At 41.6% G+C, this 21,331-nt stretch overlaps 1 protein-coding gene across 4 annotated transcripts; it reads right to left on the bottom strand.

Annotated features, from left to right (window-relative positions):
• Nucleotides 1–2,238: 2,238 nt before the first annotated feature.
• LOC120052323 (protein regulator of cytokinesis 1-like) lies at nt 2,239–14,845 on the bottom strand. Of its 4 annotated transcripts, none has more exons than XM_038999163.1 (15): nt 14,702–14,845; nt 13,837–13,969; nt 13,483–13,605; nt 12,830–13,063; nt 11,607–11,777; nt 9,735–9,884; nt 9,167–9,314; nt 8,727–8,863; nt 8,460–8,555; nt 8,090–8,236; nt 7,253–7,363; nt 6,682–6,831; nt 5,376–5,546; nt 3,782–3,819; nt 2,239–3,285 (listed from the first exon to the last, which is right to left on the bottom strand). In XM_038999163.1, exons 1-15 carry the CDS (start codon nt 14,710–14,712, stop codon nt 3,237–3,239), a joined length of 1,869 nt encoding a protein of 622 aa, XP_038855091.1. In that variant the 5' UTR covers nt 14,713–14,845; the 3' UTR covers nt 2,239–3,236. The 4 variants fall into 4 exon arrangements, with proteins under 4 accessions (XP_038855091.1, XP_038855093.1, XP_038855092.1 ...); XM_038999165.1 differs by having other exon boundaries at nt 6,718–6,831; nt 14,702–14,712; XM_038999164.1 differs by lacking the exon at nt 3,782–3,819 and having other exon boundaries at nt 14,702–14,712.
• Nucleotides 14,846–21,331: the final 6,486 nt, after the last annotated feature.

Here is a 21,331-nt window from a genome sequence, read left to right as displayed (position 1 = left end):
ATTTGCGCCTCTTCGATGGTCCAACGTCCCTGTCTGTTGTTCGGTGCTTTCCCTGGTATGGGGGCAGTATAGCTCTTCGGCTGCATCAGATTCACAACTGTCAGTGTCCATGCTAGCTGGGCTAACAATAAACGTAGAATTACTGATGCTAGCATTGGATATGCTCGTGGAAGCAGAACAACTTGTCGTTGACAGGTGCAGGTGTAGTACTAGTAGCAGTACTACCAGTAGAGCTGTTATGTGTCTCTATGGACACTTTGTGTCTCTATGGACACCTTACTTTTTTTTAACCATTTATAAATTTTCGAGTAAACAGAATGAGCAGCAGCTATGTTTGGGTACATACGCACCGTTAGTGAAATTCCCGCGAGAGAGTAACGGTTAATGTGATTGGATGTTAATTATTTGACTAGGCTACCTGTATTTGACAACTCTAGTTGGTTTAATTACATTTTTGGCAGTGAAACGAGGCTACTCAGGCGAGAAAAAAACCTCACCCAAACGTATAGCCCCGACTGTTTGAAAATGTACAAAAATATTATTTTACACTTAAAAATAAATGTGAATCACATTTTTATTTGGCGTACCCCCAATGGCATTGCGTACCCCAGTTTGAGAATACCTGCTCTATCGTAATCTCTCCTCTTTCACACCAGCTGCCAAACTAACCCTGATTCAGATGACCATCCTACCCATGCTAGATTACAGATACATAATTTATAGATCGGCAGGTAAGGGTGCTCTCGAGCGGCTAGATGTTCTTTACAATTCGGCCATCAGATTTGCCACCAATGCTCCTTGTAGGACACATCACTGCACCCTATACTCCTCTGTAAACTGGTCATCTCTGTATACCCGTCGCAAGACCCACTGGTTAATGCTTATTTATAAAAACCTTAGGCCTCACTCCCCCCTATCTGAGATATCTACTGTAGCCCTCATCCTCCACATACAACACCCGTTCTGCCAGTCACATTCTGTCAAAGGTCTCCAAAGCACACACATCTCTGGGTCGCTCCTCTCAGTTCGCTGCAGCTAGCGACTGGAACGAGCTGCAACAAACACTAAAATTGGATAGTTTTATCTCAATCATGGATACTCTTACTGACAGTTGTCGCTGCTTCACGTGATGTATTGTTGTCTCTACCTTCTTGCCCTTTGTGCTGTTGTCTGTGCCCAATAATGTTTGTAACAAGTTGTCATGTGTGGCTGCCTTGCTGTGATGTGTGTTTTGTTCTATATTTTTAATCCCAGCCCCCGTCCCCGAAGGGGGCCTTTTGGTAGGCCGTCATTGTGAATAAGAATTTGTTCTTAACTGGTTAAAGGTTAAATAATCATTTCTCCATTGAGGATCTTTATTCCAAGACTAGGTAGGGGAAATCAGCCCATAAATGCAAAATCTTGCAAACGTTAATTACATATTTTTTTTTACATTGTTTAATGCCACTCCATAATGAATTCTTATTCCAGGCTGGTGAATTCCTGCAGCTCCTGGCTCAGTTCAATGAGATGGGCTTCCAGCAGAGTGCCATCAAAGAGGTTCTACTGGTCCACGAGAACCACAGGGAGAGGGCCCTGGAGGATCTCATGACACAGCACAACTAATGGCTGTTATACCAGAGATCATGTTACAAGAGGTTCTACGAGAACCACAGGGAGAGGGCCCTGGAGGATCTCATGGCTGTTATACCAGAGATAATGTTACAAGAGGTTCTACGAGAACCACAGGGAGAGGGCCCTGGAGGATCTCATGGCTGTTATACCAGAGATAATGTTACAAGAGGTTCTACTGGTCCACGAGAAGCACAGGGAGAGGGTCTCATGACACAACGGAGGGCTCTATTCATTCCGTAATCGCAGAAATTCTAAATTTGAGGGCAATGTTCCCACGTGAGCGGAGATCGCTGCAGATGTCGGCTTAATAGGAAAATAATGCTTCAGTGATACAGATTAAATAGAGCCCATTATACCGCTGAGAGGTTATGGAGATGAATGTGCAGCAATATAGTAACCTTTTAATGGGTCATGTTCAGTAGGGCACACCGTAGCAGAACATTTTGAAACAAGTGTGTGGCAGTCCGTTTATGAACACAGCCAGGGGGTTTAACTCCATCAGAATATAGATTCATTATTTAAAAGATATGTGATGGATTATTGATTTGCGAGTAAACATTTATTTTCACCCCATTGCCATGACTTTATCACTTGCATTCACAATAATACAACAGAAATAGCTGCTCATTTGGAAACATTTAATTACGGTTTGCAAATCACCAACAGTCAAGGAGTATGCCTTTGCTTTTTGACTATGTATCGGTACCCTCCCCCCCAAAAATGGAAAAGGTGACTGAAAATATCATTGTTTAACTGTAGTGTAAAGCCAATGTTTATATGGCAGAATGATCATAATTTGCTACAAGCCCCCATAAGAATATGAAGTACAAAAATGTACTCTAGTACCAACATGGATAATTTATCATTTGAGTGTTATAGAGAGGATGTTAAAAGTTTAATGAAAACTGTTTTTCCATAGGTCTAGCAAGTCCTCCCAACATTTCATTCAGCTCATAGATCAGAGAAGCTTAAAAATCGAGAAGAATATAATTCAAATCTTCTGACAAATGAGTAGAGTATTTTAGAGTTCAGTATATTCAGTAGGTGTTGACATCTCCATGTAGAAATGGGACACAGACAATAAACAGTGATAAAACTGGAAGACCAGAAAGTCCAGTTCAGAGCCCTCAGAGAGATGGAGGATCACGGCAGTAATTCAGAGCCCTCAGAGAGATGGAGTCATGATCACGGCAGTAATTCAGAGCCCTCAGAGAGATGGAGGAGTCAGGATCACGGCAGTAGTTCAGAGCCCTCAGAGAGATGGAGGATCACGGCAGTAGCTCAGAGCCCTCAGAGAGATGGAGGATTCAGGATTTCGGCAGTAATTCAGAGCCCTCAGAGAGATGGAGGAGTCAGGATCACAGCAGTAGTTCAGAGCCCTCAGAGATGACAACAAGTGAAACCTCAGCAGAGCTAGAAGAACATTTGAGCTGAGAGACTCAGAGAGAAGTGCAAGTTTCTGTTCTGATATCATTGCAGTTACATTCAGTAGGTGTTAAGATTTCCTTCATCTGGACATGCAGAAATAAATGGACCCGGACAGAAACCGTGAAACTCCAATGATTCAAGGACAGGTGTGGTTCCGTCTGATCCTTCAGCTCAGAGACGAGTGCCAGTCGAGTTCAGATGTCCTGTCTTGACGTTAGATTTGGAAGCTTTTGAGAGATCTCGCTGTGGAGGAGAATAAAGATACTAATACAAAAACTTACATGCGGTACGTCCTGTACGTTACACGAAGACAAAACACAGGAAGGAAAATCTGTCTTGAAGAAGGTAAGTGGAAAATTATAGATTTGTTTTGAGTGGAACATCCCTTTAACTTCCCATGCAGTGTGCAAAAAAACCAGAAGGTTATTATAAAATGTGAAGGAGGATAGAAGACACAGAATAACAATAGTTTAACCAAAAACCTTGTGATAAAAGTCAACATGAAAACCCAGCAACACAGCCCAGTTCAACAGTGTACGTTTGATCTTCAATAAAAATGTGAATATTGTTCCTCACAAGATGGTTAGGCCAACCGAACCGGACCAGGCTCTCGGTTGCACTCCGTTAGTCAAAGCTGAAAAGTAGGCATAACTTCAGCATGCAACCTTGGTTAGCAACTTAGCATGGTGAGCCTCACTGATTGTTACGGTGTTAAATAAAAATGTCCATTCATACAGACCTGGTAATGGCAGTGGATTCAATGTTGACAAAATCCTTCTAAAATAGAATGTAGAGTTAGACGGTCAGAGAAAACCTATGTTATCTATTCATGACAGCTTGCTTTCACTTAAAGGAAAAATTCACCTAAAACCACATATTCCTCTAATTTAGTGGCAAATGTTTATTTATCTAGGCAAGTCAGTTAAGAACAAATTCTTAACTACAATGAAGTCCTACCCCGGCCAAACCCTCCCCTAACCCGGACGACGCTGGGACAATTGTGCGCCATCCTATGAGACTCCCGATCACGGCCGGTTGTGATACAGTCCCGGATCGAACCAGGGTCTGTAGTAACACCTCTAGCAGTGAGATGCAGTGCCTTAGACTGCTGAGCCACTAATAAAAATTTTTGTGAACAAGTGTTTAATTTTGCCGTTATAATAAGGTTGGTAGAAACATTGGAAATCTGTTGCAGCTTAAGTCGACAACAAAATCTACAATGCAATGCTCTATGGGCTGGCTGGCTAGCTAGCAAATGTAGCTACACACATTAATACCAAAGACAATATCAGCTTGTAATGTAGCTAGTTAGCTGTAAAACCACCTAAACAAACAGCACTATCAATTTAGGAGTCTACAATTTCACCATGTTCAACCTGCAGATCGATGTGCCTCAGAGTGGAATCTAACATTCACAACGGCATTTATACGTTGTACAACGTTACAAATCTTTTCCGAGATGTGAGATAATTAACTTGCCATATGTAATATATAGCTTTGGAATCGTGACATTATGTACTTTCGAGGAAAATAGGCAAATTTCTAGCCACTGACATTGAGATTGCGTTGACGATTAATTTAGCAAACCACGTGACGCAGCATGACAACGTGAACACGCTCCTTTATTCAATGATATCTCTGGCAACGGCACCAAGTAGGAAAAATGTGCTAGACCCTCTGTAAAATTACACATTGAGGAATTTTTTATTTAACTAGGCAAGTCAGTTAAGAACCAAATTCTTATTTACAATGACAGCCTACCCCGGCAACGCTGGGCCAATTGTGCACCGCACTATGGGACTCCCAATCACGGCCGGATGTGTGACAGCCTGGATTCGAACCAGGGACTGTAGCGACACCTCTTGTACTGAGATGCAGTACATTAGACAGCTACGCCACTCGGGAGCCTGATTAAAGAATATCGCAAAAAAAATATGATCAATGTCTCATTGGATAGAAGACATCTTCCCGAGTTATGACATCGGCCAGTATTGAAATCTGACATGTATGATAGACGTTTTAACGATCTAAACGTCGTATTCCTATTAACTTCCAGTGTAGAGAGAGACTTTATCACTGTGGTACGTTAATACAGGACGGATTTCTGCCTGCTTGAACGCCAATAACTCAGATACACATGGAATCGACCCAAGGAATCGATAGGACATCAACTCAGAGATGCACAAAAAACAATATAACATTGAAAATGGGCGAATCTTTCCTTTAAGTGTATAAGACTGGTGCAATTCTCTCACTGTACAGACATACATCTCTGACTGGATTGTGTTGCTGGGTTTATGATTGGCCGATAGGTGATGACCTAGGGAAATTACCGAAAATTCCGAATAGGTGCTGGCCACAGAGTTAACGGTGATGTTACAGCGTGAGGCAGGGGTTCTTAACACACCGCTCAGAACCGTGCCGTTCAGACGGGACATGTTCTCCTTGTTGCGTTCCACTGTGCGGGGGGTTCTTCCAACACGACCAGGGGTCCTCAGAGGAATCTGGGTAGGGGGGGGGGGGGGGGGGGTGTTAGTGTTCTCTGGTATAATAGTGTCTGTTACTTGTTTTAAGCATGTATGAGTCTCATGTTTCCCTCTTCAACTGACTCAACACGGCTGTTATTGAGACTGGATCCTTATGAGATGACAAGGAAAAACAAAACACTGTCGGTGATGATCATAAGGGGATCCTACCATGCTGACAGTCGTAGGTGGTCTCAGGACCGTGTGTGTACTAACCATGCTGACAGTCGTAGGTGGTCTCAGGACCGTGTGTGTACGAACCATGCTGACAGTCGTAGGTGGTCTCAGGACCGGGGACTGTGTGTGTACTAACCATGCTGACAGTCGTAGGTGGTCTCAGGACCGGGGACTGTGTGTGTACTAACCATGCTGACAGTCGTAGGTGGTCTCAGGACCGGGGACTGTGTTTGTACTAACCATGCTGACAGTCGTAGGTGGTCTCAGGACCGTGTGTGTACGAACCATGCTGACAGTCGTAGGTGGTCTCAGGACCGGGGACTGTGTGTGTACTAACCATGCTGACAGTCGTAGGTGGTCTCAGGACCGGGGACTGTGTGTGTACTAACCATGCTGACAGTCGTAGGTGGTCTCAGGACCGTGTGTGTACGAACCATGCTGACAGTCGTAGGTGGTCTCAGGACCGGGGACTGTGTGTGTACTAACCATGCTGACAGTCGTAGGTGGTCTCAGGACCGGGGACTGTGTTTGTACTAACCATGCTGACAGTCATAGGTGGTCTCAGGACCGGGGACTGTGTTTGTACTAACCATGCTGACAGTCATAGGTGGTCTCAGGACCGTGTGTGTACGAACCATGCTGACAGTCGTAGGTGGTCTCAGGACCGGGGACTGTGTTTGTACTAACCATGCTGACAGTCGTAGGTGGTCTCAGGACCGGGGACTGTGTTTGTACTAACCATGCTGACAGTCGTAGGTGGTCTCAGGACCGGGGACTGTGTTTGTACTAACCATGCTGACAGTCGTAGGTGGTCTCAGGACCGGGGACTGTGTGTGTACTAACCATGCTGAAAGTCGTAGGACCGGGGACTGTGTTTGTACTAACCATGCTGACAGTCGTAGGTGGTCTCAGGACCGGGGACTGTGTGTGTACTAACCATGCTGGCAGGACCGGGGACTGTGTTTGTACGAACCCTGCTGGCAGACATAGGTGGTCTGAGGACTGGCGACTGGCACATGGTTCCTCCGAAGGCAGAGCGTAAGGTGCTGTTAGGAGTAGAACTGGAGATACTGCTAGTGGCATTCAGCTGGGGAAAGGAGAAAACGACAATTCACACATTACTCCGTTTTTACCCAGACTAGACATTCCGGGTTGTGGTTTTCAACCCAGACTAGATATTACGGTTGTTGAGGAGGAACTGCCCCTCACTACCTTCAGGCTCTTCTCAAACCCTACATCCCAAAACCGATCAATCTGTTCTGGTCTCTTTGCCCTCCCACCCACCCCTACGTGAGGCCAGTCAGCCCAGTCCAAGCGCTTCTCTGTCTTGGCACCCCAAAAGTGTAACCAGCTTCCCCCTGAGGCTAGGACAGCAGAGTCCCTTCCCATCTTCCAAAAACATCTGAAACCCTACCTCTTCAAAGAGTATCTTAAATAAACCCCCCCCCCACACTAGCTTTAATTTGATCACAAAAACAACCCCATTGGTGTCGAATCAGCTGGTTTACCTTTCTTGCTTTGCCGGGCGTAGGCGTCTCTGCAAGGCGTCTTTTGGAGGGGGTTCGTTGAGCAGTACCATATAGCATGTCTTGTTCGATCTGCTGGTTCTTCTTCAGTTGCTGTTTATTTCACAGATCACAGTCAGTATTCTCATCGGAACCAGATTCACTCTTTACTAGGAAACACTGGAAATAGTCCTTCGTAGTTAAGATTTGTCTGTTTGAATCGCAACCCTCCCCCTTCCTAGAATAAATCACTGATCTTATTATGACATGATTGGGGAAAGCTGTGTCGAGGAGACTTTGATTTCAATCTCATCAATGTCTATCTAATTAAGTGAGATCAGTGATTGCCTCAAAAAGGGAGGAAGGAAGCACATTAAAAGCGCCCAAACAGGGCCGTTTGTCTCATCTAAAAGCATTGAAACAGGGCCGCTTGTCTCATCTAAAAGCATTGAAACAGGGCCGTTTGTCTCATCTAAAAGCATTGAAACAGGGCCGTTTGTCTCATCTAAAAGCATTGAAACAGGGCCGTTTGTCTCATCTAAAAGCATTGAAACAGGGCCGCTTGTCTCATCTAAAAGCATTGATACAGGGCCGTTTGTCCCATCTAAAAGCATTGAAACAGGGCCGTTTGTCTCATCTAAAAGCATTGAAACAGGGCCGTTTGTCTCATCTAAAAGCATTGATACAGGGCCGTTTGTCTCATCTAAAAGCATTGATACAGGGCCGCTTGTCTCATCTAAAAGCATTGATACAGGGCCGTTTGTCCCATCTAAAAGCATTGATACAGGGCCGTTTGTCCCATCTAAAAGCATTGATACAGGGCCGTTTGTCTCATCTTACTCTCTCATTCTTCTCTCTCTCCTTCTCCAGCCGCAGTAGTTCCCACTGCTCCTCAACGTACTGGAGGAACCGCTGTCCGTTAACCAGGAACTCTCTGTACTGCTCCTCCTCCCATAGGTCTATCTGGGTCTTCAGGCTCTTCTCCAACTGGAATACATGAGAGAACATGTTTCAAGTTAATGTGCCCCTCTTTAATGGATCCTGAGGTGTCATAATAAAAACACAGAAATATAGAACCAAGATAAATCGTAAAGATATAGGCTACATAAAGAAAAACAGTAAAAACAGGCCAGCTATTCAGGTCAGAGAGCCTGTGGGTAGAGAAATAATCAATTAACATTACAATCTGAAAAACACAACTTAGCCTCACCTTTGGCAGGCTTTTCTGCAGGTCAGCCCTCTGCTTCTCCTCTTTAAGAAGGTTCCCTCCTCGGTTGTTAAATCTAGAAGGATCCGTCGCCTTTCTCTGTGGAGAATTCAACCATGTTTTGACAAATACAGTCACTTGAGAAACACACCTGAAACTCGTGAGTCAGTGGAAAAGTGAAGGGTGGGGATCAGCGTGATGACAGATGGAAGGTGATGTCACAATATACACAAAACAGACAGATTAAAGATTTGAATTCATATTCCTCACCTCCAGTTGTAGGAACAGAGTCCAGCTTTCTTGCCACCTGGTTACTCCTTCAAACAGCTCCCTGTGGTTCTCGTAGTGCTTCTTCAGACTCAGGAGCTCCTCCTGGTGTAGGTTCAGCATCTCCTCGGTGTAGTCATCTGAGAGAATAAAGTACCGGTCTGTTATTTATCTATCAATCTCAGTAGAGGACAACCAGGGTTGTGTTCACATGTTCATTAGTCACCAAAATGGAAGACAACTGACAAACAAGGTGGGGACTACCTGGACTATTGTCTAATAAACAACATATTTTTCATTTGCAAAACGTTTCTATGACGTACCAAATGAACACCACCCGGTACATTACATTTGTAACAGGGACCAACTGTTCATGAGAAACCCAGTAGTACATTCCAATCAAAACATGTACTACGATACTGTATTTACAAACAACAACTGACCACCATAGTAGGGCGTGAAGGCTTGTCTCTGCTCCAGGCTGTAGTAACACCTCTCCCAGAACAGAGCCACCTCAGCCCTGATGTCTTCTATCTCATTCCTCATGTTCTTGATCTTCAGCTGCTCCAGACGATGGCACTCAGCTTGTAACTGGAGGGGGGGGGGGGGTACAAAACTTACTGATTCGTTCAATTCAGAACATTCACTCGGGTGAGTAAGATTTCCCAACGTATTCATTACACATGGTAAATAAACTTGGACCTAGGGTTTGTCATAGGCATTCTAAAAAGGCAGTCCTTGCAAATGCAAAACGTTAAAATGTTTTAACAAGGGTCTGGATAGGTATAGCGTAGTGCTGGAGGTTCCACCACTTTACAGACCTACCAAACAAGAATTATGTAGGGTTGCAAAATTCCACTAAGTTACCCATAATTCCCTAGTTTTCCAGAAATCCTGGTTGGAAGATTCCTGAAATCAGGAGGGAATAAGCAGGAAAACCAGAATCCTCCAACCAGAATATCTGGAAAAATTTAGAATTTTTTTGCAACCTTAAATGTATGTTAAACTCACAGCATCCATGTTCTTCTTCCTGGACTTGACCATGTGTTCTGACATGCCATCTCTCTCCTCCTGGGGCACCTGCAGCCTCTCCCACAGCTCCTGGATCTTAGTGCGGTAGGAGCTACACACTAGCTCGTTCTCCGTCTTGCGATCCTCCAGCTGAGAATAACATAATAAGTGTGGTCAGGTGTTGTTTTGATGGACAAATGGGCTTCTGTGTTACATTTGTAAACATTTATCTGATTGTTATGTAGATGTATCAAATACCACCCAACGAGAGTGAAAACACCCCAAGAGAAAGTTTAAACTAAAACAGCGCAAGCCTAAAAACAGTCAGAAATTGCTCTTACAATATACAACTTTATTAGTCACATGCACCGAATACAGCAGGTGTAGACCTTACAGTGAAATGCTTACTTACAAACCCCTAAACAACAATGCAGTTTTAAAAAATACGGATAAGAAATAAAAGTAACAAGTAATTAAAGAGCAGCAGTAAAATAACAATAGTGAGACTACATACAGGGGGTACTGGTACAGAGTCAATGTGAGGGAACACCGGTTAGTTGAGGTAATATGTACGTGTAGGCAGAGTTATTAAAGTGACTATGCATAGATGATAACAATAGAGAGTAGCAGCGGTGTAAAACAGTGGAGGGGAGGGGGGGGGGGCAATGGAAATAGTTTGGGTAGCCATTTGATTAGATGTTCAGCAGTCTTATGGCTTGGGGGTAGAAGCTGTTTAGAACCCTCTTGGACCTAGACTTGGCGATCCGGTACCACTTGCCATGTTGTAGCAGAGAGAACAGTCTGAGTAGGGCGGCTGGAGTCTGACAATTTCTAGGGCCGTTCGCACTACCCTCTGTAGTGCCTTGCGGACGGAGACCAGGCAGTGATGCAACCAATCAGGATGCTCTCGATGATGCAGCTGTAGAACATTTTGAGGAGCTGAGGACCCATGCCAAATCTTTTCAGTCTCCTGAGGGGGAATAGGTTTAGTCATGCCCTCTTCACAACTGTCTTGGTGTGCTAAGACCATGTTAGTTTGTTGGTGATATGGACACCAAGGAACTTGAAGCTCTCAACCTGCTCCACTGCAGGCCCGTCGATGAGAATGGGGGCGTGCTCATTCCTCCTTTTCCTGTAGTACACAATCATCTCCTTTGTCTTGATCACGTTGAGGGAAAGGTTGTTGTCCTGGCACCACACGGCCAGGTCTCTGACCTCCTGCCTATAGGCTGTCTCGTCGTTGATCAGGCCTACCACTGTTGTGTCATCGGCAAACTTATATGATGGTGTTGGAGTCGTGCCTGGCCGTCCAGTCATGAATGAACAGGGAGTACAGGAGGGGACTGAGCACGCACCCCCGAGGGGCCGTGTTGAGGATCCCCTCGTCTTACCAGATGCCGCTGTTCCATCTTGCCGGTACAGCGTATAACCAGCCAGCTGTATGTTGATAGTGTCGTCATTCAGGCACGACTCCGTGAAGCATAAGATATTACAGTTTCTACCGTTGGTAGTTTAATCTCCGGCGTAGTTCATCGATTTTATTTTCCAAAGATTGCACATTTGCTAGCAGAATGGAAGGAAGTGGGGGTTTATTCGATCGCCTACGAATTCTCAGAAGGCAGCCCGCCCTCTGATTCTGCCAGTTCGAGGTGAGTAATCGCAGTCCTGATGTCCAGAAGTTATTTTGGTCATAAGAAACGGTAGCATCAAAATTATGTACAAAATAAGTTGCAAATAAACAAACAAAAAAACACAAATCGGTTGGGGACACTTTACTCAATATGGCACATCTTTAAATAAAATGAAGAATTCTGACACAAAATTATAGAAAATGGTGAATGTACATGAAAGCGCTGTATGCCCAGGTCTCACCTGTCCCAGCAGCAGTTGGAGAGCTGCGATGTTGTCGCTGGACAGACAGAAGGCCTCGTCGTCCTCACACACCACGTCCCTCTCAAAGCTGGTGTCTGGCAACTGGTCCAGCTCCTCCATACACACAATGATCTGACGCTTGATACCCACAAACTCACCGTGGCGACGATCCTGGAACATACAATGGAGAGCATAAATCTCAACTTACACAAAGATTGTCTGAATGAACATATAAAACGCAACATTTAAAGTGTTGGTCACGTGTTTCAAGATCCCAGAAATGTTCCATATGCACAAAAATCTTATTTCTCTCAAATTTTGTGCGCAAATGTATTTACATCCCTGTTAGTGAGCATTACTCCTTTGCCAAGATAATCCATCCACCTGACAGGTGTGGCATATCAAGAAGCTGATTAAATAGCATGATCATTACACAGGTGCACCTTGTGCTGGGGACAATAAAGGGCCACTCTTAACATGTTCAGTTTTGTCACACAACGCCACAGATGTCTAAAGTTGAGGGAGCGCGCAATTGGCATGCTGACTGCAGTAATGTCCACCAGAGCTGTTGCCAGATAATTTGATGTTAATTTCTCTACCATAAGCCACCTCCAACATCATTTTAGAGAATTTGGCAGTACGTCCAACCGGTCTCACAACCGAGGACCATTTGCAACCATGCCAACCAAGAAAAACTTTAAACTCATAGAAAAAAATATAACGAAATGGATTTCAAATAATTGAACCCATGTCAGTCAATTTGTTGTTTAAAAAACAAATAATTACATAAATGTTGGTTAATCGCTCAGCACTATTAAATATACATCCGAATTGTATCACTTCATGCCTCTTCAAACATACAGCGCTGCAATTCTCAAATTAATCTAAAATAAATCTGTGTATATTGGGTTTGCTGTGCTTAAGTGACATGCCCACTTTCCTATGTCTATTGTACATCATACCATTCTCAGGGCCCTTAAATTGTTAATTTTACATTTATATTTTAGTCATTTAGCAGACGCTCTTACAGGAGCAATTATGGTTAAGTGCCTTGCTCAAAAACACAGACAGATTTTTCACCTAGTCAGCTCGGGGATTCGAACCAGCGACCTTTCGGTTACTGGCCCAACGCCATTAACCACTAGGCTACCTGCCACGAACCATAAACTGACCCCCCCCCAAATGGATATGTATGAACACCATGAAGGACGATGCAGACATACCTTCTCTTTAGTAAGATCGTTCAGGTAGGAGTGGTAGCGGTCCAGCTGTTCCAGGGAAGGGACAGTGTCCATGTCGATACAGAAGGGAACTGAACACATGATGTCACACAGCTCCCGGTCCTGCTTGTACAGAGTCTTCAGCTCCTTAACTCTCTGACTCTTCTGTTTCATCATCACCTCCAGCCGTGACCGAATGTCCTTCTCCAGCTGCAGCATCGTCCTCCCCTCGTCCTCCTATAGACACATCAAGATGGTTGAAAAGGAACATTAACAAGATGAAACATTAGGATAATGAAGTAACACATGGCTCTACACTGAGCTTTTTCTACAAGGAGCACACGTGAGCCTAATTTGGAAGATGTAGGCGCACACAAAGAAATTCAGGAGCACAATGAAAAATATTTTAGGTAATAAAGCTAGCTTCATTTCTATAGTTTAAAAAAATCCAGGTCACAAAGCAAAAGATACAAGTAAAATATCTTTACTGTAACAATATTGCGTGTTCCAATTTGGATTCTAAAGACAGAAAAACGCATATTTTTCACAAGTTTGTTGCCTCAAAATACAAAAATCTGGAGATGCACTCCTTAGGCTCATTGCTCCATTAGTAGCTAGAAGTAATAAGCTTAACTCAAGTCAAGAGAGAAGTGGACCTCAAAGGGGGATAGTTGAAGCTCAGTGCACAGAACGTCCAGCTCTTTGCGACAGGACTCTATGCTGCTCATCAATCTCTTCCTTAAACTGTCCTCCTCAGTGATCATCATGTCCAGCAAGCCCTAGTAGAATAGAACACACACACAGGTCAAAATACATTCCACTGGTTAATAAGTGAATTATCATCCTGGCTCCAGCTCATTTTGTACTGTCTTGCCATTTGTCAACTACTATGTTCATTGCCATGCATTGTTGTGACAAGGGAGTTTAGTAAGCCACAAGACAGCACAAACAGATCTGGTAGCAGGCTAGCAAACTACCTTAATCATCTTTTGGAATGAACCCAAACTCACTTTGATATGTTTCTTGACTACATCAGTCCTCTGTAGTCGCTGGTCCTCTGGAATGCCTATTTCTTCCCAGATGTCCTTCAACCTGTTCAGAGCTTGATTCAGACATGCTACAGATTCTGCAGCATGGACTTCACTGTAGAGGAAAGTTTTAAGCAGGTGAAAGCATGTCACATAAATGTGTTATGAATGCTGCAGCCTGCAACTACAGGAAATAGTGCAGATCAGATTCACACTCTCCATGGATTATTATGGATTATTGTGTGTGCATTGCACAGCTTGTTGTTGATCAACAGAGTAACTGAGCTGAGTAGGTTCTCGAAAGTGTCAGATGCCACGTAGCTACTGTAGCCAAGTTGTCATGGACATTTTGTCTGATCAGTAGCTGGTTGATTGACATTCCTCTTGGCAGGCTAAACAGGTTAGTCGACTACGTTATTGAGTTGCCAAAACAATCCATCTAGTTAAGCTAGCCACTGTATTTAAAAACATGTTTAGCTAACGTTAGCTCCTCTTTACATACTTTACAGTAACGTCAGCTAGCTAGTTATGGCAGCTTATCATTTTAATATCAAGCGAAGGCGATCACCAAACGGTTAGTTAGCTAGCCAGTCGTGTAGCCCAATTTAGCTAGCCAGATAAAGCTATCTAGTTAGGTACTACAGTAGTAACGTTAGCGTAACTAATGTTAGTTATTACCGACAGGTAACGTTAGCTACTGCAGCATTGTGTGCCAATACTCATTTATTTAACGTTGCTTAGTATGCTATATTAGCTATCTCTCATTATTAGTTAGCTAGCTAAAGTTAACAACAAGCAATGACATCATCCAAACACAGCAACCCACACACAATTTTGGGGGACTAACCTCCTCCTCATGGTTACGTTCCACCGAAAATTTTACCCGTGTTGCCTTAACTAAATACGTCTCTTTTAACACAATACAACAAATGAAAGATTGTTATCTGTGTCCAAGCGTCGTTTGCCGTCTGCGACTCTGTTCAAATTCTGCACCGAAACAATGCCTCGCTTTCTATTGGCCGATATGGAGAACACGTCAAAAAACTGCTTTCTGTGGGCGTGGCCACAGCGTTTGACGACTTGAAGAGCTCACCTTTGATTTTTGTTATTGGGGACAGCAATCATAGCTGAATATTTTATTACCTGAAAATAACATATATTAGCTGCTATAGTTATAATATGAATAGTCATTTTTATTTGAATATATGTCTATAAGCCTCGGCATTACTGTTGAGGCACTAACTAACTACTGTACACTCTAAATAAAACTAAAAGGGATTATTATTATTTGACCCTGCTGGTCACCTATGAACATTTGAACATCTTGGCCATGTTCTGTTATAATCTCCACCCGGCACAGCCAGAAGAGGGCTGGCCACCCCCCATAGCCTGGTAACTCTCTAGGTTTCTTCCTAGGTTCTGGCCTTTCTAGGGAGTTTTTCCTAGCCACCGTGCTTCTACACATTGCTTGCTGTTTGGGGTTTTAGGCTGGGTTTCTGTACAGCACTTTGAGATATAAGCTGATGTAAGAAGGGCTTCATAAATACATTTGATTTGATTTTGATTTGATTAAGACCTGCCATACCCTTTGTTTCCCTGAGATTCGTTCCCTTTTTATCATCTATTGAAGTGATCAGACCGATGAGGAGGTTGAAGGTAGAACATGATAACAGAGGAAAATAATGATTGCTGCCACTCCTCTGCTCCTTCTTTACTCAGGATAGACTAGTGTTTCCATTGTCTTTACTCATGATAGACTAGTGTTTCCATTGTCTATACTCAGGATAGACTAGTGTTTCCATTGTCTTTACTCATGATATATTAGTGTTTCCATTGTCTATACTCATGATATATTAGTGTTTCCATTGTCTATACTCAGGATAGACTAGTGTTTCCATTGTCTATACTCATGATATATTAGTGTTTCCATTGTCTATACTCATGATATATTAGTGTTTCCATTGTCTTTACTCATGATATATTAGTGTTTCCATTGTCTATACTCAGGATAGACTAGTGTTTCCATTGTCTATACTCAGGATAGACTAGTGTTTCCATTGTCTATACTCATGATATATTAGTGTTTCCATTGTCTATACTCATGATATATTAGTGTTTCCATTGTCTTTACTCATGATATATTAGTGTTTCCATTGTCTTTACTCAGGATAGACTAGTGTTTCCATTGTCTTTACTCAGGATAGACTAGTGTTTCCATTGTCTATACTCATGATATATTAGTGTTTCCATTGTCTATACTCAGGATAGACTAGTGTTTCCATTGTCTATACTCATGATATATTAGTGTTTCCATTGTCTATACTCATGATATATTAGTGTTTCCATTGTCTTTACTCATGATATATTAGTGTTTCCATTGTCTATACTCAGGATAGACTAGTGTTTCCATTGTCTATACTCATGATATATTAGTGTTTCCATTGTCTATACTCAGGATAGACTAGTGTTTCCATTGTCTATACTCAGGATAGACTAGTGTTTCCATTGTCTATACTCATGATATATTAGTGTTTCCATTGTCTATACTCATGATATATTAGTGTTTCCATTGTCTTTACTCATGATAGACTAGTGTTTCCATTGTCTATACTCATGATAGACTAGTGTTTCCATTGTCTATACTCAGGATAGACTAGTGTTTCCATTGTCTATACTCATGATAGACTAGTGTTTCCATTGTCTATACTCAGGATAGACTAGTGTTTCCATTGTCTATACTCATGATATATTAGTGTTTCCATTGTCTATACTCATGATATATTAGTGTTTCCATTGTCTTTACTCAGAATAGACTAGTGTTTCCATTGTCTATACTCGTGATAGACTAGTGTTTCCATTGTCTATACTCATGATATATTAGTGTTTCCATTGTCTATACTCATGATATATTAGTGTTTCCATTGTCTATACTCATGATATATTAGTGTTTCCATTGTCTATACTCATGATAGACTAGTGTTTCCATTGTCTATACTCATGATATATTAGTGTTTCCATTGTCTTTACTCATGATATATTAGTGTTTCCATTGTCTATACTCATGATATATTAGTGTTTCCATTGTCTATACTCATGATATATTAGTGTTTCCATTGTCTATACTCATGATATATTAGTGTTTCCATTGTCTATACTCAGGATAGACTAGTGTTTCCATTGTCTATACTCAGGATATATTAGTGTTTCCATTGTCTATACTCATGATAGACTAGTGTTTCCATTGTCTATACTCATGATAGACTAGTGTTTCCATTGTCTATACTCGTGATAGACTAGTGTTTCCATTGTCTATACTCATGATAGACTAGTGTTTCCATTGTCTATACTCATGATATATTAGTGTTTCCATTGTCTTTACTCAGAATAGACTAGTGTTTCCATTGTCTATACTCGTGATAGACTAGTGTTTCCATTGTCTATACTCATGATATATTAGTGTTTCCATTGTCTATACTCATGATAGACTAGTGTTTCCATTGTCTATACTCGTGATAGACTAGTGTTTCCATTGTCTATACTCAGAATAGACTAGTGTTTCCATTGTCTATACTCGTGATAGACTAGTGTTTCCATTGTCTATACTCATGATATATTAGTGTTTCCATTGTCTTTACTCAGAATAGACTAGTGTTTCCATTGTCTATACTCGTGATAGACTAGTGTTTCCATTGTCTATACTCATGATAGACTAGTGTTTCCATTGTCTTTACTCAGAATAGACTAGTGTTTCCATTGTCTATACTCATGATAGACTAGTGTTTCCATTGTCTTTACTCAGAATAGACTAGTGTTTCCATTGTCTATACTCGTGATAGACTAGTGTTTCCATTGTCTATACTCATGATATATTAGTGTTTCCATTGTCTATACTCAGGATAGACTAGTGTTTCCATTGTCTTTACTAGGGATAGACTAGTGTTTCCATTGTCTTTACTCATGATAGACTAGTGTTTCCATTGTCTTTACTCATGATAGACTAGTGTTTCCATTGTCTTTACTCATGATAGACTAGTGTTTCCATTGTCTTTACTCATGATATATTAGTGTTTCCATTGTCTTTACTCAGGATAGACTAGTGTTTCCATTGTCTTTACTCAGGATAGACTAGTGTTTCCATTGTCTATACTAAGGATAGACTAGTGTTTCCATTGTCTTTACTCAGGATAGACTAGTGTTTCCATTGTCTATACTCAGGATATATTAGTGTTTCCATTGTCTTTACTCATGATAGACTAGTGTTTCCATTGTCTATACTCATTATAGACTAGTGTTTCCATTGTCTTTACTCATTATAGACTAGTGTTTCCATTGTCTTTACTCATTATAGACTAGTGTTTCCATTGTCTTTACTCAGGATAGACTAGTGTTTCCATTGTCTATACTCAGGATAGACTAGTGTTTCCATTGTCTATACTCAGGATAGACTAGTGTTTCCATTGTCTATACTCAGGATAGACTAGTGTTTCCATTGTCTATACTCAGGATAGACTAGTGTTTCCATTGTCTATACTCATGATATATTAGTGTTTCCATTGTCTTTACTCAGGATAGACTAGTGTTTCCATTGTCTTTACTCATGATAGACTAGTGTTTCCATTGTCTATACTCAGGATAGACTAGTGTTTCCATTGTCTTTACTCAGGATAGACTAGTGTTTCCATTGTCTATACTCAGGATAGACTAGTGTTTCCATTGTCTATACTCCTGATATATTAGTGTTTCCATTGTCTATACTCATGATATATTAGTGTTTCCATTGTCTATACTCAGGATAGACTAGTGTTTCCATTGTCTATACTCAGGATATATTAGTGTTTCCATTGTCTATACTCATGATAGACTAGTGTTTCCATTGTCTATACTCATGATAGACTAGTGTTTCCATTGTCTATACTCGTGATAGACTAGTGTTTCCATTGTCTATACTCATGATAGACTAGTGTTTCCATTGTCTATACTCATGATATATTAGTGTTTCCATTGTCTTTACTCAGAATAGACTAGTGTTTCCATTGTCTATACTCGTGATAGACTAGTGTTTCCATTGTCTATACTCAGGATAGACTAGTGTTTCCATTGTCTATACTCCTGATATATTAGTGTTTCCATTGTCTAAACTCAGGATAGACTAGTGTTTCCATTGTCTTTACTCATGATATATTAGTGTTTCCATTGTCTTTACTCATGATATATTAGTGTTTCCATTGTCTATACTCAGGATAGACTAGTGTTTCCATTGTCTTTACTCAGGATAGACTAGTGTTTCCATTGTCTATACTCATGATATATTAGTGTTTCCATTGTCTATACTCAGGATAGACTAGTGTTTCCATTGTCTTTACTCAGGATAGACTAGTGTTTCCATTGTCTATACTCAGGATAGACTAGTGTTTCCATTGTCTATACTCATGATATATTAGTGTTTCCATTGTCTTTACTCATGATATATTAGTGTTTCCATTGTCTATACTCATGATAGACTAGTGTTTCCATTGTCTATACTCATGATATATTAGTGTTTCCATTGTCTTTACTCATGATATATTAGTGTTTCCATTGTCTTTACTCATGATAGACTAGTGTTTCCATTGTCTATACTCAGGATAGACTAGTGTTTCCATTGTCTTTACTCATGATATATTAGTGTTTCCATTGTCTTTACTCAGGATAGACTAGTGTTTCCATTGTCTTTACTCATGATAGACTAGTGTTTCCATTGTCTATACTCAGGATAGACTAGTGTTTCCATTGTCTATACTCATGATATATTAGTGTTTCCATTGTCTTTACTCATGATAGACTAGTGTTTCCATTGTCTTTACTCATGATAGACTAGTGTTTCCATTGTCTATACTCATGATATATTAGTGTTTCCATTGTCTTTACTCAGGATAGACTAGTGTTTCCATTGTCTTTACTCATGATAGACTAGTGTTTCCATTGTCTTTACTCATGATATATTAGTGTTTCCATTGTCTTTACTCATGATAGACTAGTGTTTCCATTGTCTTTACTCATGATATATTAGTGTTTCCATTGTCTATACTCAGGATAGACTAGTGTTTCCATTGTCTTTACTCAGGATAGACTAGTATTTCCATTGTCTTTACTCATGATAGACTAGTGTTTCCATTGTCTATACTCATGATATATTAGTGTTTCCATTGTCTATACTCAGGATAGACTAGTGTTTCCATTGTCTTTACTCAGGATAGACTAGTGTTTCCATTGTCTTTACTCAGGATAGACTAGTGTTTCCATTGTCTTTACTCAGGATAGACTAGTGTTTCCATTGTTTGGGGTTTTGATGCATCTTCCATTCCACTCACTGATTTTCTAAGAAGTGCAGCATTTGCAAAGCATATCGTTTATTGTTTTTTTGCTTCACAGACACAAAGATAGAGAGTCAGGAGCAAGATGATGCAACGCAGAACGTGACGACATGTTCAATTAAGTCGAAACATAAACACGTTTAAGGCTACCTGATTTTCTCTGGAGTATCATTTTAAATGTGATTGACATAGAATTACAGTAGACAGTCAAATCAAATCAAATCAAACTTTATTTGCCACATGCGTCGAATACAACAAGTATAGACTTTACCGTGAAATGCTTACTTACAATCCCTTAACCAACAGTGCAGTTCAAGAAGAAGAAAATATTTACCAAGTAGGTTAAAATAAAAAGTAATAATAAAAAGTAACACAATAAGAATAACAATAACGAGGCTATGTACAGGGGCACCGGTACCGAGTCAGGGGGGGGGTCAATGTATGTTGTCCGGTGACGATTTTTATAAATTGTTCAGCAGTCTAATGGCTTGGGGGTAGAAGCTGTTGAGGAGACTTTTGGTCCTAGACTTGGTGCTCCGGTACCGCTTGCCGTGCGGTAGCAGAGAAAACAGTCTATAACTTGGGTGACTGGAGTCTCTGACAATTTTATGGGCTTTCCTCTGACACCGCCTATTATATAGGTCCTGGATGGCAGGAAGCGTGGCCCCAGTGATGTACTGGGCCGTTCGCACTACTACTCTGTAGCGCCTTACGGTCAGATGCCGAGCAGTTCCCATACCAGGCGGTGATGCAACCGGTCAGGATGCTCTCGATGGTGCAGCTTGTAGAACCTTTTGACGATCTGGGGGCCCATGCCAAATCTTTTCAGTCTCCTGAGGGGGAAAAGGTTTTGTCCTGCCCTCTTCACGACTGTCTTGGTATGTTTGGACCATGATAATTCGTTGGTGATGTGGACACCAAGGAACTTGAAACTCTTGACCCACTCCACTACAGCCCCATCGATGTTAATGGAGGCCTGTTCGGCCCGCCTTTTCCTGTAGTCCACGATCAGCTCCTTTGTCTTGCTCACATTGAGGGAGAGGTTGTTGTCCTGGCACAACACTGCCAGTTCTCTGACCTCCTCCCTATAGGCTGTCTCATCGTTGTCGGTGATCAGGCCTACC

The sequence above is a fragment of the Salvelinus namaycush genome, chromosome 8 (assembly GCF_016432855.1).
Source record: "Salvelinus namaycush isolate Seneca chromosome 8, SaNama_1.0, whole genome shotgun sequence".
In the NCBI taxonomy this organism is placed as follows: domain Eukaryota; kingdom Metazoa; phylum Chordata; class Actinopteri; order Salmoniformes; family Salmonidae; genus Salvelinus; species Salvelinus namaycush.
This window is presented reverse-complemented; position numbering and strand designations above follow the sequence as displayed.